Source organism: Medicago sativa, chromosome 8 (assembly GCF_051527215.1).
Source record: "Medicago sativa cultivar Bolivia chromosome 8, Bolivia_mono, whole genome shotgun sequence".
NCBI lineage: Eukaryota > Viridiplantae > Streptophyta > Magnoliopsida > Fabales > Fabaceae > Medicago > Medicago sativa.
The window spans coordinates 61,760,001-61,775,127 of record NC_140756.1 but is presented as its reverse complement, the minus strand read 5'-3'; the positions used below and the strand labels follow the sequence as shown (position 1 = coordinate 61,775,127).

The 15,127-nt window shown below is 34.5% G+C and overlaps 2 protein-coding genes and 1 non-coding gene across 3 annotated transcripts; 1 reads left to right on the top strand and 2 right to left on the bottom strand.

The window, feature by feature from the left end:
• Positions 1-109: 109 nt before the first annotated feature.
• LOC146900252 (uncharacterized) lies at positions 110-4,291 on the bottom strand. The gene is made up of 5 exons (XM_085733006.1): positions 4,049-4,291; positions 2,329-3,758; positions 1,283-2,227; positions 1,080-1,208; positions 110-989 (listed from the first exon to the last, which is right to left on the bottom strand). The coding sequence occupies exons 2-5, from the start codon at positions 2,806-2,808 to the stop codon at positions 360-362; spliced, it is 2,184 nt and encodes a 727-aa protein (XP_085589132.1). The 5' UTR covers positions 2,809-3,758; positions 4,049-4,291; the 3' UTR covers positions 110-359.
• A 6,237-nt stretch (positions 4,292-10,528) lies between these two features.
• Positions 10,529-11,240, top strand: LOC146900251 (uncharacterized). The gene has a single exon (XM_085738577.1). It carries the CDS (start codon positions 10,797-10,799, stop codon positions 11,196-11,198), a length of 402 nt encoding a protein of 133 aa, XP_085594703.1. The 5' UTR covers positions 10,529-10,796; the 3' UTR covers positions 11,199-11,240.
• Positions 11,241-13,526: 2,286 nt separating this feature from the next.
• Positions 13,527-13,598, bottom strand: TRNAD-GUC (transfer RNA aspartic acid (anticodon GUC)). The gene has a single exon. It is a non-coding gene; the product is annotated as a tRNA-Asp (tRNA).
• Between the last annotated feature and the right edge of the window lie 1,529 nt (positions 13,599-15,127).

Genomic DNA, 15,127 nt, shown 5'->3' with positions numbered 1-15,127 from the left:
AAATATGTTGGTTATGTTACATTCTGGTTTAACTTTGGCATTAGTAACACTAAGATTCACTACAAAAAGACTTGAGAACACTGTTAAGATTGCATATAAGCCTTAAGTAAATAAAAGAGAAAGTGCATTAGTCATAAGATAATAGTGAATAAGTCATTACATATAAGTGCATAAAAGACACAGATTGTACTTAAAGACATAAAGACATTACACAATTCAAAAGATGGCACACATTGTGCTTAAAGTCATAACAAAATACAGAGTTTCAAAAGATAGCACATATTGTGCTTGAAGTCATAACAAAAAACAGAGTTTCAAAAGATAGCGCATAGTGCTTAATGTCATTACAAATCACTAAACTATTTCTCTGCAACTACACTCTTCATTGTTCTGATGATTGGAAGAACTACTCCATCTTTTGTGCCTGCTGTAGGTTCTTCTTGTGTTAATACCCCTTCTTCAGACTCATCCAACACCATTGGTGCAGCTGCAGTAGCTCCAGGACCTGTAATTTTCTTTGTCTTTAGCTTCCTAAGCCTTTCACTAGTTCTCTTCCTTACCTGCTGGCCTATATTGGTCATCTTAGCAGCATTAGTCACAGCATTGAGCATCTTTGGGCCATTGAGCATCCTTGGGCCATTGAGCATCCTTGGGCCATTCAGCATCCTTGGGCCATTGAGCATCCTTGGACCATTGAGCATCCTTGGGCCATTGAGCAATCTTGGGCCAGTTGCAGCAACAACAGGCACATCAGCTGGTGCAGTTGTTGTACCAGACACAGGCACATCTGCTGGTGCAGTTGCTGTACCAGACACAGGCACATCTGCTGGTGCAGTTTCATTAACTGACACAGGCACATATGGTAGTGCAGTTTCAGTACCAGACACATCAGACACAGAGACATCAGGAATGGATGCAATCAGTTCATCAGTAATGTCATCAAACACATTATCCAGTGATTCCACACCAATTTGAGAACTGACTTCCTTCTACAAAATAGTTTTAAAACAATATATAAGTTAATCTTTCTAAACACTATCTTGGTAATAAATAGTGGACATGCAGTGGTAATAAGTTACCTGTCTTTTAGCAGGGTTATCAGAGTTGTCCATTTCAGCAGTAGTAGTTTCAGTCTGACCATTAGATGTCTCACCATTTTCATGGACATCCACATTTTCACCACATTCAGTATGCTTCCCTGTCTTTCTCTGTAACATATTAATATTAAATCAGATGTGTACAGTTAACAAAGTGTGCTTTTAAATAAGTTGAAATAATATACCTTTCTCTTAGCAGCATTTGGATCCTGAATAGTACTTTTACACCTCCTAGAGTTGTGGCCAATCTTGTCACATTTGGTACACCTATAACTCACTCCAGGTCTTCTCATTCTAGTCCCAAGCTCATCAACTTCCCTGATCCTCAGTTTTTTGGGTCTACCAGCTCCTCTTTTGTAGTGTGGAGGCAAAGGCTCCTCTATGTCTACCTCAGGCCACATTTCCATGCCATTGATGGGACTGACTCCAAAACTATAACACTCTATATACTTTGACCTTGAATAGTAATGGTCAACAAAATCTGAGGGGTTCTGTTTCCTATAAGATAATGCAGCTACTGCATGTCTACAAGGAATCCCTACCAATTCCCAAAACCCACAAGAACAAGTTCTCTTAGCAGTATCTACAATAAATTGTTGGTCACCATAATGATGTATCACTTGCCATTCATCACCCATTGAAAGACTTGGTGTCCATTGTCCAGACAAAAACACTTCTTTATCTAACCTCTTCCTAGGCATAGGCATAATGTTGTGTTGCCACCTATCTAATTTAATTCTAGCAGTGCCAATCCTATTCATTAAGTAAGTCCTAATCCATTCACACATAGACAAAAATGGTTTATCCCTAGCCACTAATATTGTTGCATTAAAGGACTCAGTTAAGTTATTCATTAGTACATCACACTTAGGGTAGTAAGAAAAAGCATGCTTACACCAACTTTTAGTAGGGTGCATCATCAACCATTCCCAGGCACCAACATCAACCTTCTTCAATTCATCCATTTTTGCCTTCCAAGCTTGAAAGTAGGTTGCTTTAGCAGCACCCATCATCAGGTCCCTTATCAAGGTTCCACCACCAAACTTCTTCTTGAAGTTTGCATATAAATGTCTTAAACAGAGTCTGTGCTCAATTGACTCAAACATTTCTTCAAACACTGACATTAATCCCTATAATAGTATAACTCACAAAAGTAAAAAGTACATTCATATAAGATAATAAAACTCATAAAATTACAAACAGTTAAAAATGATAAAACATAATGTTATACCTTCTGTTGATCTGATATGAAGACATATCTTCTGTCATTTCCTATGTCATTCATCAACAGCTCCATAAACCATTTCCAGCTTGCCTTGCTTTCTACTTCAACAACACCAAAGGCCAGGGGAAAATACTGGTCATTGGGGTCCCTTCCAACAGCTAGCAGAAGTTGTCCACCATATTTGGTCTTCAAGTGGCACCCATCTACCCCCACAAAGGGTCTACATGCAGCTTTGAACCCTCTCTTGCAGCCATCAAATGAAAAGTAGAAAGACCCAAATCTGGGTTGAATTGTAGGACCAAGTTTTTCAACATTTACCTTAGCAGTGTTACCTGGACAAACTCTGATTAACTCAGCAGCATACCTCCATACCATGCTATATTGCCTGTCAGCATCCCCATCAACAATCTTCTGTGCTAGTTGCTTTGCCTTCCATGCCCTTCCCTTTGTAATATCTACTGAGTAGTTCTTCCTCATATCATTCATGATGTCTTTGATTGTGACTTTCTCACTGGTTTGAAGTTTGTTAACAACAGCAAAGTTTGCAACCCACTTGGACTTGGCAGATCTGTTTTTTGTAACCCTCCCACACGTGTGATCCTTTACATAGCTTTTAATTTGGTAAGTGTGCCTGTCACCCACTTTAGAACAAAGACATAAATACCCACACTTTTTTTCCCCTTCTTTTCTTTTTTCTCCTTTTTTCAAAGCATCTTCCTTAATTGCTCCCTTCTAAACTTTTCATATCTAGGTCCTGCCTCATGGTCAGATTCATCTGGATCTGAGCTATCTAGCTCCTCACTAAAGTATTCCTCAACTGGTTCCACCATATGACCCTTACCTTTTCCCCTTCCATCACATAAGTTTTGCTTTTGTGCTTCTTCCATATGAGCCTTACCCTTTCCCTTACTTCCATTTGCTGAACTGTTGCCTATTAACAACTTCTGTGCAGGGACTTCTTCATGAACAACAACATCAAACCCATCATCTAGTGCAGTAGCTCTCTCATTTTCACTGTCATCTAGCTCCACATCATAACTGCTATAACCACTATCATCATCCACATCAGAGTTGAACTTATCAAAACAAATGGGTTCCCTGATTTCCAAATCTCTTTCTAATACATCCTGTTGATTGTGTTCTAAGTATATATGTCCATCAACTTCATCACCAATAGCCCTTATAGCAACTTCTTCAGCAAGGTGGTCAACATAAATTTGAAAAAACTTACCATCCTCCCCATCAACTACACCCCAAATCCTGTAGTGTTGTTTATCATAGCCCCAACCAGTTACAATCTCATCAATAGCATCCATACCCCAAGTCTGCAGGTCTATATCACTTACAATTGCTTGCTTTCCACCTCTATAGAACAAGATATCATCCTTAACAAATTCACCGCCATGATGAAAGATACAGTTGAACAACAATTTTTCCTGACAAAATTTTAACACCAATCAAAATTAGACACGTGTAAGTGTGGACCCCACAAACATACCCCACACATACACACACACAGTCAGCAAAGCAATTTCCTTTCTCAGGAATAAAAAACCCTAAAAGACAACACCCTAAAAGACAAAAATCAATGCAAAAAATTGATTTTTAAACCCCGTAACAGGACCACAGCAGCTATAAACAACCCTCATTGTTTTTAAATCCATGCAAAAATTTGATTTTTAAACCCTTGAAACAAAGAAGTAGGATAATGAATAAAGAAACTTACTGAATCGTTTCCACCATCTTTGTTCATATTCGCCTCTGCTACGACCGGATTTCCTTCGGGTTGAACGCTTTTTAGCGTGTTCTTCTTCTTCGCATCGTTTCTCTTTCCTTCCGTAGCTACCTTCTTCTTCTTCTTCGCGTTCTTCAGGTTCTTATTCGAGTTCGTCATCTTCTTCTTCGAGTTCGTCATCTTCTTCTTCGAGTTCGTTTCTGAGTTAGGGTTCGTTTCTGGTTGAGAGATTCTGAGAAAATGGAAGATGGAGAGTGAAGTGTGTTATGTGAGGGTTGAAAACGAAAATGCAATGTGACTTTCTAATTTCTAATTTCTCTGATTTGTGTTTTTAAAAGATTTTAAGTTTTTAAGTTTTTTAATGTTTTTTTAAAAAAAATATAATGTTTTCTTTTTTAATTTTTAAAATGATTTTAATAAATAGTGATGTGTTAACTAAATACACACATGTCAGCCAAAAAAAAATAAAATAAAAATTAATTTCACATGTGGCCCTCCACGTCATTGCCACGTCAGCAGGGGAGTGTGTCAAATAGGACCAGGGGGGTTTTCGACGGAATCTTCATATTACAGGGTTGGAATCGAAAGAATCTTTTTTACAGGGGGGAAAACCGGAACTCGCCTATATTACAGGGGGGTAAAAATGTATTAACCCTTATTATAATTAGGTTCTAATATGAATGGTTGAGGTATTTTTTTCCAAATGGATTTATAAGACCTTCCATTATCTTGCTAATTTTTTAAGATTATTTCTGAGTTGTTCAGCTTTAATTACATATCTTGAAAAGAGATGATAATCAAAATTCTCTTTTAGATAATAAGTAGTTGTTTCATCGCACCATTTAATCTGTGCTTTAACCAGATATATATCTTGATAGTTAGGATTTAAAATGAATGGCAACAAAACCATTTTTCCTTTTGGATTTTTAAAATATTTTATTTTAGACTTTTTAAGTCGGTTTTTGCAAGGACTGGTTTTAGAAATCTTTGACATATGTCAAAATTTGACTGGCCAATGGTACAATGGTACCCAACTGCTATGGTACGTAAGTGCTTTCCAACAGACAAGATAATCATCAGAGTTTACTTATATTTTTTTTCTACAAACCATTCATTATTTATTTTATATACTAGCCTTTAAATTTTTTTCGAAAGAATATAATAGCCTTTAATGAAACACATGCAAAAGAACACCAACATTGTTATTTCATGAATAATAATATATGTAAATAGTTTGAAGCGTGCCAATTTTTGTTTCTGTACTTGTAACTCATGACTTTGTACAAGTGTCTTTTATTTTCACGCATCTATCCAAAAAGATGAAAGAAAAAAAAAAGAGGAAAATGCAAAATAATAAGTGAAGAGAAATCATATACATCAAACAAGATTTATGTTTACGTTCAAAGTAGTACCTACAAGAATTTATAATTTGTCCAAAAAAATAGAACATTGCATGAATTTATAATTTAATTAGAAAAATTCAGTTATAGAAGTTAGATTTTAAAATCAATTTGTATTTCTAGCATATATATATATATATACACATACATATATATATATATATATATATATATATATATATAATATTCATTATCATGTGGCATGCATATTTAATACATGGAGAATAGATTCAAGAGTCATGCATGTAGTTAGTCACTGATATTGTTTGTGACTGATATGTATGTAATTGGTTGTTTATGTTTCTTGGTGATTGATATACATGACTACAAGAATCGTATTTAATACATGTAAAAGAGAGAAAATCAATTTTGTATGATTTATCTATAATAATTAATTATTATTATTTTATAAATCAATAAGATAAAAGATGGAGAGGAGACATCCCAACTAGGTTGACACCTCTACCCCTTACTACCTAATGCAACACCAAAAAGTAAAATATTATTAAAAATTATGAAAAAACATCTGATTTGCTTGAATTACATTCTTGTAGGAAGTCGATAGACTACTAAACATATTTTTTAGATATGTTTTATTTCTCTTACTTCATCTATGTTACTAATGGGCTTAGTAGATGTGAATATGTGTATTGGACACAAGCTATATACATCTTTGAATTTGTTCAAAGAGTTTAAGAATGGAGTAAAAGGAACAACTTTGAAAAGTATAAATCTCATATGAATAGGTCGTGATTGTATAGTACTGAGTGTAGTAATTACTTATATTATGTCATATTTGGCATTGTTTGATATGAAATAATTTGATTTTAACTTATAATTAATTGGCATTGTTTGATATGAAATAATTTGATTTTAACTTATAATTAAGTAAGTAGGCTTTGTTGAATGATAGGTATATGTGGATAGAAGTGAGCATACCTAACCCAAATGTCTATGAGTTAGTATTTATAAAGTAGGTTTAGGGTTTTCGTCTTTGTAACTTTACCTGGAAAAATTTCTTCGAGGGACATGTGTAGTCCTTGAGGGAGAGTTGTGAGCATGAGGTCCTGTGTGCAGCATGTGCCGCGGACGATACCGCTCTCAGGTGTCGTGTTTCAGATGTGGTCTCGCGTGCGGTATGTGCCACAACCCCAATGAATATTCCTTGTATTGGGATCCACCGAGAATATATGTTGAGTTGGGCTCCGGCCCATACTAGAACAATATGCAAATATGAAAAATTATAACCTGCCTTCTTAATTATCAAGAAACATCACATGATAAGAAATATTTCTCATATTTTTATGCCTTCTTCATCTATGTTACTCAAAAAAAAAAAATTGCTCTTTTGGTTATAGATGAGAAAGGATTTGCTTAGCTTGAAAATGGTAACAAGTTGTGTGATGCCGTGAAACTAAAAAGAGCCGATTTGTATTTCAAGCACAAGATTCTTGGTGCTATGGTGTTATAATTAAGTTTTTTCATTCCTTTATATGTCCGACTTATTTTACCTCAAGGCACACATCTAGTTTTTTTTTTTTTTTAATTATTGACAGATCTATTTTAAATTATATTTTGGAATAAAAGACCTTAATTTAAATTGAGAAAAATTTTATGACAGCTAGTTTCAAAAGGTCTTGAGATATCATATATGTTGTTCATGATTTTGTTTAAAATTTTAGGGCATAATGAAACTCAAACTTATCTTGTTTAAATTGATGCATATGAATAATTGATAATGCAGAGAATCATGTGTGTAGTTTTGAGTTAGTGTTAATCTTTTGCGTAAGTTCATAAGGATGTCTCCCAAATATATGTTATTGAGAAATTTATAAAAATATGTTATCCATTGTACTAAAATAATACAATGATGTTTAACGAAATTTATTTATGAGAAAATATATATTTATGGCATTTATTTTCCATTGTGTAATAAATCTATACATAGACCTGTATAATAAATCTATACATAGAGTTATATTTTCTCAATGTGGGGGTTTGTCGCTTAGAATTTATCTTAGTAGACCTGATGAAGTATATTAAGGAATTCAGTTTGACAATATATGAAATATTGTTTAGAGTTGATGAACCATTGTATCAAAATAATACAATGATTTTAAACTATTTTCTTAACATGGGATGTTGTCGCTTGAAAGTCTTTCAAGCATACATATATGATAAATTTATAAATAGATTTATATTTATTTACGTTGATAATGATGTCGCATAATAATAATGTCAGCATACATGTATAAAAATGATTATAGAGATCAAGTTTATTATTATAGACTTTGATAAATATATGAGGTTGATTGGCTTAGAGACGTCTTACTCAATCTTATATAATGAAAGAAAATTGTCTTCATCATTTGTGTATAAAATAGCTACTAAACAAAGCTCTTGGGATGAAATAAATTTGTGTACATCGAGGGGATTGAGACTTAAGCCACTCGAAATTAATAAGTGATGGGAACCAAACCTTTGTGATTGGAGATCCCATGAATAAGGTTCATATGGGTAAGAACAAATCACTTATTAGTTCTGCTATCCCAAAAAATTAGTTAATTAATTTTTGTTCTCGTCCCTTTCCTATGGTGTGTGTGTGTGTGTGTGTGAAGTGGTAGACACTGCATTACTGAGAGGATAAGCTTATAAAGCTTTTAATGAATTTCATATCCCTTATGGGTGGTGTATGATTTACAACATACCCTTGATGAAATTACCTATGTGAGTGTCAAGTGGCGCCGCTTGTATGAGATCTTGGCGAAATCTCTGGAGCACTCATGAAATAATCCAGACATGCACATAGCCTATCAGCGCACCAACAACACTAACGACGAGAATTGTGGGGGTGTGATGCGAATGATATACCGGTATTTTTTGTAATATTTTTTGTAACCGCCATTCCGTTATATCTCTTGATATGGAAATAATAATATTGCTTTTTCTTAACTATTTTATTTTAGCACTTATTTACTTAGTCAATGCATAACGTTTCTTTTAATAGCTATCTATAAGGAATTATTATTGCTTGACTTAACAATGATATGGTGCACGTAAAATGCAGTCACGTACTTAATGAAGTATGGTTTTTTTTTTTTTTGACCAAATAATGAAGTATGGTTTTTAATCAATTGACATTGAGTTGTATCAAAACAAGAAATATGCCCCTCACTTTCCAATTGTTCTTTGGGTTACATCTTCCTGAAAATATTTTTTTCTTGTCAGTTCTGTTCCCTCGATTATACATCGAGAATGGTCTGTTAAATCCTGAGGGATTAGCTTATAATTACGCGGAAAATTCTTAAAGACAGCGCGATCAACGCGTCTCAGACTTTCCATCTTTTATTCCTTTTGCAGGTGTTGATTCTATTTAATTCGGTTGTCAAAGATGTTGATAGAATTGTGGTCGCTGATCTAATTCAACAAAATTCTCAAAAGAGAAGATAAGTTTGTTGATCTCTTTTTTGTTTATATTTTTTTTGATTATTTTATTTATATAAATAATTTATACCTAATTTTTACAACAAAGCATTCCATCCATTTGAAAATGTGATCTCAAATCATGCTTGTCTTTCTTTCTGTTTCTCTAAAACAATGTAACCAATGTAATTTTTCTGTTTTTCTTTCTTTAGCAATGTAACCAAAAAAAATCATGCTTGTCTTTGAACAGCTTACGAATTAGTAACTAGAAGTTTCAATTTCTCTAAAACAATGTATACAAGATTGTTGATGAACGTCATGAAACAATATTAAGATTTTTAAGGTTAAATGATGTTTATCCCGCTGCCATTTGGGCGAGTTTTGGGTTATTCTCTATAAAAAAAAAAAAAAACTTTGAATTTCTAACTTTGTAATTTGAAGATTCTTTAATTTTGGACCTTCATAAATTTTGACCGTACAAAATATATGATATGGCAAGGGGGTAAACCAAAATTTGTTCCAGTTACGAAGGAAGAAAGTAACTTAAATTTTGAAATTTGATGTAATTAAGGTTCAAAATCAAAGAATCTTCAAATTATATGGTTGAAATCAAAAAAAAAATTTATATGGAGTAAATCAAAGCTCGCCAAATGAAATGAGTAAACATCATTTAACCCTTTGTTTCTAATACTCAATTATTTTCCTCAAAGAGCTGGCATAATTGTTTATTGAGCAACCTGTGTAATAATTCCTTGATCATTGATGTTATCTCGAGTATAGTCTTTTATTTGGTGTACTTCAGAAGAATTTGATATCTTTAATATTGGTAACCCGATTGGTAGGCTGCCCTCTCACACATCAATTGGGTGGCTCCATCTCAATGACTTTGTGACTATTTTGAGCAACATGCTGCTTGAGTATATTTATGGTTTTGCTTCGAGTTTAAGAACGTGCTCAATGGTAGAAGCAAAGTTATGGGGATCTATCATGGTCCAGAGATAGCTTGGAGTAAGGTTTTCATCAAATAATCGTTTGATTTAAATGAATTTTGATCCTCTATTTTTTTTATAAATAAAATTTTGGTTTTGTATTTTAAAAATCAGTTTTTTTGACCCCGTCTCATTTTCTTTAATATTTTTTATGATGTGACACATTCACTTATAACGTGACAAGACTTATCAGACTACACTGAAGATTTATGTCAACAAAATATGTTTGATAAGTTCTCCCGCGTCATAAAGGAACAAACTATATTATAAGAAAAATGAGCCATAGCCATTTTTTTTAAAAGTCAAATAAGGTGCGAAAATATGAATTTTTTAAATAGGAGATCAAAATTTCATATTATATTTTTGAAGAAAAAATTTCATATTATATATATATAAATGTTAAAAATGTTGTGGGTTTATTATTGGACCGTTGTTTCATACAACTCATTCGTGCTTTGCTAAAGTGGATGAGATTCATCACATTTGTTGTTTAGAAGGAAAACTTATTTAGAGGAATGTCTTGAATCAAATCAAGTGGTAGTCACTTTTAAAATAATTGGCTAAAAATAGTTTGCTAGATGATTTACTATAAAATAGAAGGACTTGAATTGAAATGATGATTGAATTTAAAGAGATTTGAATGAAAAATGGACTTGAATGAAGATCATGATCATCAATTTATCATCTACATAATCGAGTGAATTTTTTTTTAATATAATCGAGTGAATTCAGAAACAAAAAATGATTAATATAATATAATATAATATCATCATCAATCACTAACATTTTATTAATTTATTCAACAAAAGAAAACTAACAATTTATTGCCTATAAAAAAATAAATAAATAGAATTCTCAACCGACTAAACCATGAATTCAATAAATAAAAAATAAAAAAATATTTATACACCCATCTAAGCTAAAACCATGGACACAAGGATTCCAGCAAAAGCAGTAACAGCAACAAAAGTGTTGGTGATAGAGAATGCAGCAGAGGGTGACTCAGCTCCTGGCTGTTCTAGTCCGGGCCCACCTGGGCCTGATGCTGGGCTATTAGAGCCTGGTGCTGGTGGGGAAGATGTGTTTGGGCTTGGGCCTGGAGAAGAAGAAGTTGAAGGAGGACTTGCAGGAGAGGGTGTTGGTGATTTTGTGGAGGGTGATGGAGCTGGTGCTGAATTTGGTGATAATGATTGTGTGGGTGATGGTGCAGGAGCTTGTGCTATGCATGATGTAGCCAAAAGACCTAATATCACAAACAATTTGATTGAAGCAAAACCCATGTTGTATTTGTTTTTTGAGGTAGAAGAATGTTCTTTAAAAAAAATTTAGAATCAAAAAATGAGATTATGAAGAGAATTGGTAATGGATAGTAAAGAATTATGATATTGCTTGTGTATATATAGTGTACAATGGATTATGATATTGCTTGTGTTTTTAGCTAGGACGGTGTGTGATGTGACTTGGAGTAATAATGGGTCAAATAAAAATAACAAATTATTTTCCACATTTGTTAAAAAATATTATTACTTTTTTCTTTTTTGACTATTTTCATTGCAATTTTGTATTTTGATAGATACAGTATTAATATTTTTCTTTGTTTGTATTTGCAAGTTAAGTATACGACAGACTGTATATGAATTGGTTCATGAATGAATCATTTACGTGGTGAGTGAGGTGTTATTTGTCTATATACGTAATGCGGAATTTTTCCAGTTTGGTATATACGCGTTTAATTTTTCTTCATTTTGATTTTTCTAGATCTGTTTCTAGATTACCATATGCAGCATTATAAGGTTCAAATCTCTGGATCATTTCGCAAGACCCACCCATCGAGCATGGACGAAAGTCGGCCTTAGTGATCCGACGGTGCCAAGTGGAAGGGCCGTCGCTCAACGGATAAAAGTTACTCTAGGGATAACAGACTGATCTTCCCCAAGAGCTCACATCGACGGGAAGGTTTGGCACCTCAATGTCGGCTCTTTGCCACCTGGAGTTGTACTATGTTCCAAGGGTTGGGCTGTTCGCCCATTAAAGCGGTACGTGAGCTGGGTTCAGAACGTCGTGAGACAGTTCGGTCCATATCCGGTGTGGGTGTTAGAGCATCGAGAGGACCTTTCCCTAGTACGAGAGGACCGGGAAGGACGCACCTCTGGTGTGCCAGTTATCGTGCCAACGGTAAACGCTGGGTAGCCAAGTGCGGAGCGGATAACTGCTGAAAGCATCTAAGTAGTAAGCCCACCCCAAGATGAGTGCTCTCCTATTCCGACTTCCCCAGAGCCTCCGGTATCACAGCCTAAACAGCGATGGGTTCTCTGCCCCTGCGGGGATGGAGCAAAAGAAGTTTTGAGAATTCAAGAGAAGGTCACGGCGAGACAAGCCGTTTTTCATTAACGATAGGTGTCAAGTGGAAGTGCAGTAATGTATGCAGCTAAGGCATCCTAACAGACCGGTAGACTTGAACCTTGTTCTTACATGACCTGATTAATTTGATCAGGCAATCGCCATCTATTTTGATTGTTCAACTCTTTGACAACATGAAAAAAACCAAAACCTCTGTCCCCCATCCCTTGAATAGCTAGGGATGGAAGGGCAGAGGCCTTTGGTGTCCTATCCAGTCAAGAATTAGGACCTGGCATTGACTCAATATGCTTTTATCTCATGCCTTTACTTCGTTCATGGTTCTATATTCTGGTGTCCTAGGCGTAGAGGAACCACACCAATCCATTCCGAACTTGGTGGTTAAACTCTACTGCGGTGACGATACTGTAGGGGAGGTCCTGCAGGAAAATAGCTCGGCGCCAGGATGATAAAAAGCTTAACACTTTTCATTCTTATTCCCTTTTTCAATAGCAATAGGGAATAAGAATGAAAAGGTCATCTTATTCAAAACCCCAATTCTCAAATCAAATCTCTCCCACTTCACACCTCAGAACACATTATAGAGAGAGAGGCGCTTTCACATCTTATTAAGCTAAAATCTCTGGGGAGAGGAAAGGTTTCTTGTAGGTTCCTCCGAGGAACAGATCTAGTGGAGACATGGTGGGGCATGTAGCTTAGAGAGGATTAGAGCACGTGGCTACGAACCACGGTGTCGGGGGTTCGAATCCCTCCTCGCCCACAACCGGCAAAAAGGGGAAGGACTTTTTGGATAAGAAAATCAACTAGGATTGGGCTAGTGGAAGCAAAGCTATGGAACTTAGCTATCGATATTTTCTTGAAATGAAATAGTGTGACCTTATTTCGTTCTTAAAATAAATAAAAATGAATACTATATTTATTTTTATTTTGTTAATTCTTCGGCTTGGGGCAGAACAGCAGAGCAAAGTAGCATAGCAAAAATGTGTTCCTCGTCATTAATATGTTTGCTCTCGGTAATGGTGGCCTCTCGGGAGAATTGATGATTGCATCAAAGATGCACTTCCTATTGCTAGTACTAGTATATGAAATTTTTTAGTAGAACAAAGGAGTATCCCCAACCTACACCTAGGTATTGACCGCGAGTCTCCAATATTGCATAACAGGATGGTATACGATGAGATAGAATGTAATAGAAACAATGATACGGGTAACCCGTTACCTACTCTTACTTGACATCTTACTTAACAAGCGAACACTTTGCTTTTCCTTCCGAATTATGTAATCCGGAATGAAAAAAATCTCCCCAAGTAGGATTTGAACCTATGATCAATCGGTTGACAACCGACCGCTCTACCACTGAGCTACTGAGGAACAACGGTAAATTCTATCTAGTAGAGTTCCATTCCTTTTCTCAACCCATTACCAATATCAGACCGAAGTTTCCTTTATAACTCGTGGAACTTCTTCATAATGACTACGTTCCATTGCCTCATTTCATAGCTAAATTCAAAGTGGCTCTATTTCATTATATTCCATCCATATTATCATATAATAAGATATTTAATCTAATAATATCTAATATAAATAATAAAAGAATATCATATCACCAACCATTTACTTATTAATATCATTTACTATCTATTAATATCATTTACTATCTACATTAATATCATATCACTAACCATTTACTATCTACTAATATCATATAGTATATTATTATATATAAGAAATAAAAAATACGAAAATAAAAATAAAAAATAAGAAAATGAATAATTCATATCATATACTAATATCGTATAAGAATTACTAATATCATATAAGAATAGTAATGAAATTGCAAGAATAAAAATTGCAATAAATATAAAAATACTAAGAGAGGTTTTTCATGATTTATCAATCGTTTATACTAGATCGTTTAGCAGCTTTATGCCTTAAAATACTAAATTCAGTCATTGTGATGGGACTCTATTATGGATTTCTGACTACATTCTCCATAGGGTCATCTTATCTCTTCCTTATTCGAGCCCGGGTTATGGACGAAGGGACCGAGACGGAAATAGCAGCAACAACCAGGTTTATTACAGGACAGCTTATGATGTTCATATCGATCTATTATGCACCTTTGAATTTGGCTTTGATTAGACCTCATACAATAACTGTCCTAACTCTACCGTATCTTTTCTTTAATTTCGTATACAAAAACGACAAACAATATTATTCGGATTCTCACTATTATTTGGATTCTGGATACAAGTTGGGTTCCGGATACAAGAATCCAAATTCAATACGTAAATTTCGTATTTACAAAGTATTCTTTAACAATTTTTTTTCCACTTATCAAACCCCTTTCTTTTCCCAAGTTCAATCTTACTAAGATTAATGAACATTTATCACATTACATTATGGCAGGGTAATGTTTCACAATTTAATGAATCTTCTACCTATTTGATGGGATGGTTAAGAGATTATCTATGGTTAAATTCTTCACAACTTATCAATGGATATAACCCTTTTGGTATGAATAGTTTATCAGTCTGGGCGTGGATGTTCTTATTTGGACATCTTGTTTGGGCTACTGGATTTATGTTCTTAATCTCATGGCGCAGATATTGGCAGGAATTGATCGAAACTTTAACATGGGCTCATGAACGCACACCATTGGCGAATTTGATTCGATGGAGAGATAAACCAGTGGCTCTTTCCATTGTGCAAGCAAGATTGGTTGGATTAGTCCACTTTTCGGTAGGTTATATATTTACTTATGCGGCTTTCTTGATTGCTTCTACATCAGGTAAATTTGGTTAATTTGATTCTTTATTGTATCTGCAAAAATATCATTTCTTTGTATGAAGAAGGGAAACCACCTTCTTCTATTTCTACATCCAGGATCCGACTTCTAT

What these genes read in the sequence shown, in the direction of transcription:
- LOC146900252 (XM_085733006.1), bottom strand. Translation starts at nt 2,808, where the DNA reads ATGAATGATATGAGGAAGAACTACTCAGTAGATATTACAAAGGGAAGG. An exon ending in TCATATCAGATCAACAGAAG is followed by an intron (nt 2,228 to 2,328) that starts GTATAACATTAT and finishes ATACTATTATAG; the next exon opens with GGATTAATGTCAGTGTTTGA. An exon ending in CAAATGCTGCTAAGAGAAAG is followed by an intron (nt 1,209 to 1,282) that starts GTATATTATTTC and finishes AATATGTTACAG; the next exon opens with AGAAAGACAGGGAAGCATAC.
- LOC146900251 (XM_085738577.1), top strand. Translation starts at nt 10,797, where the DNA reads ATGGACACAAGGATTCCAGCAAAAGCAGTAACAGCAACAAAAGTGTTG.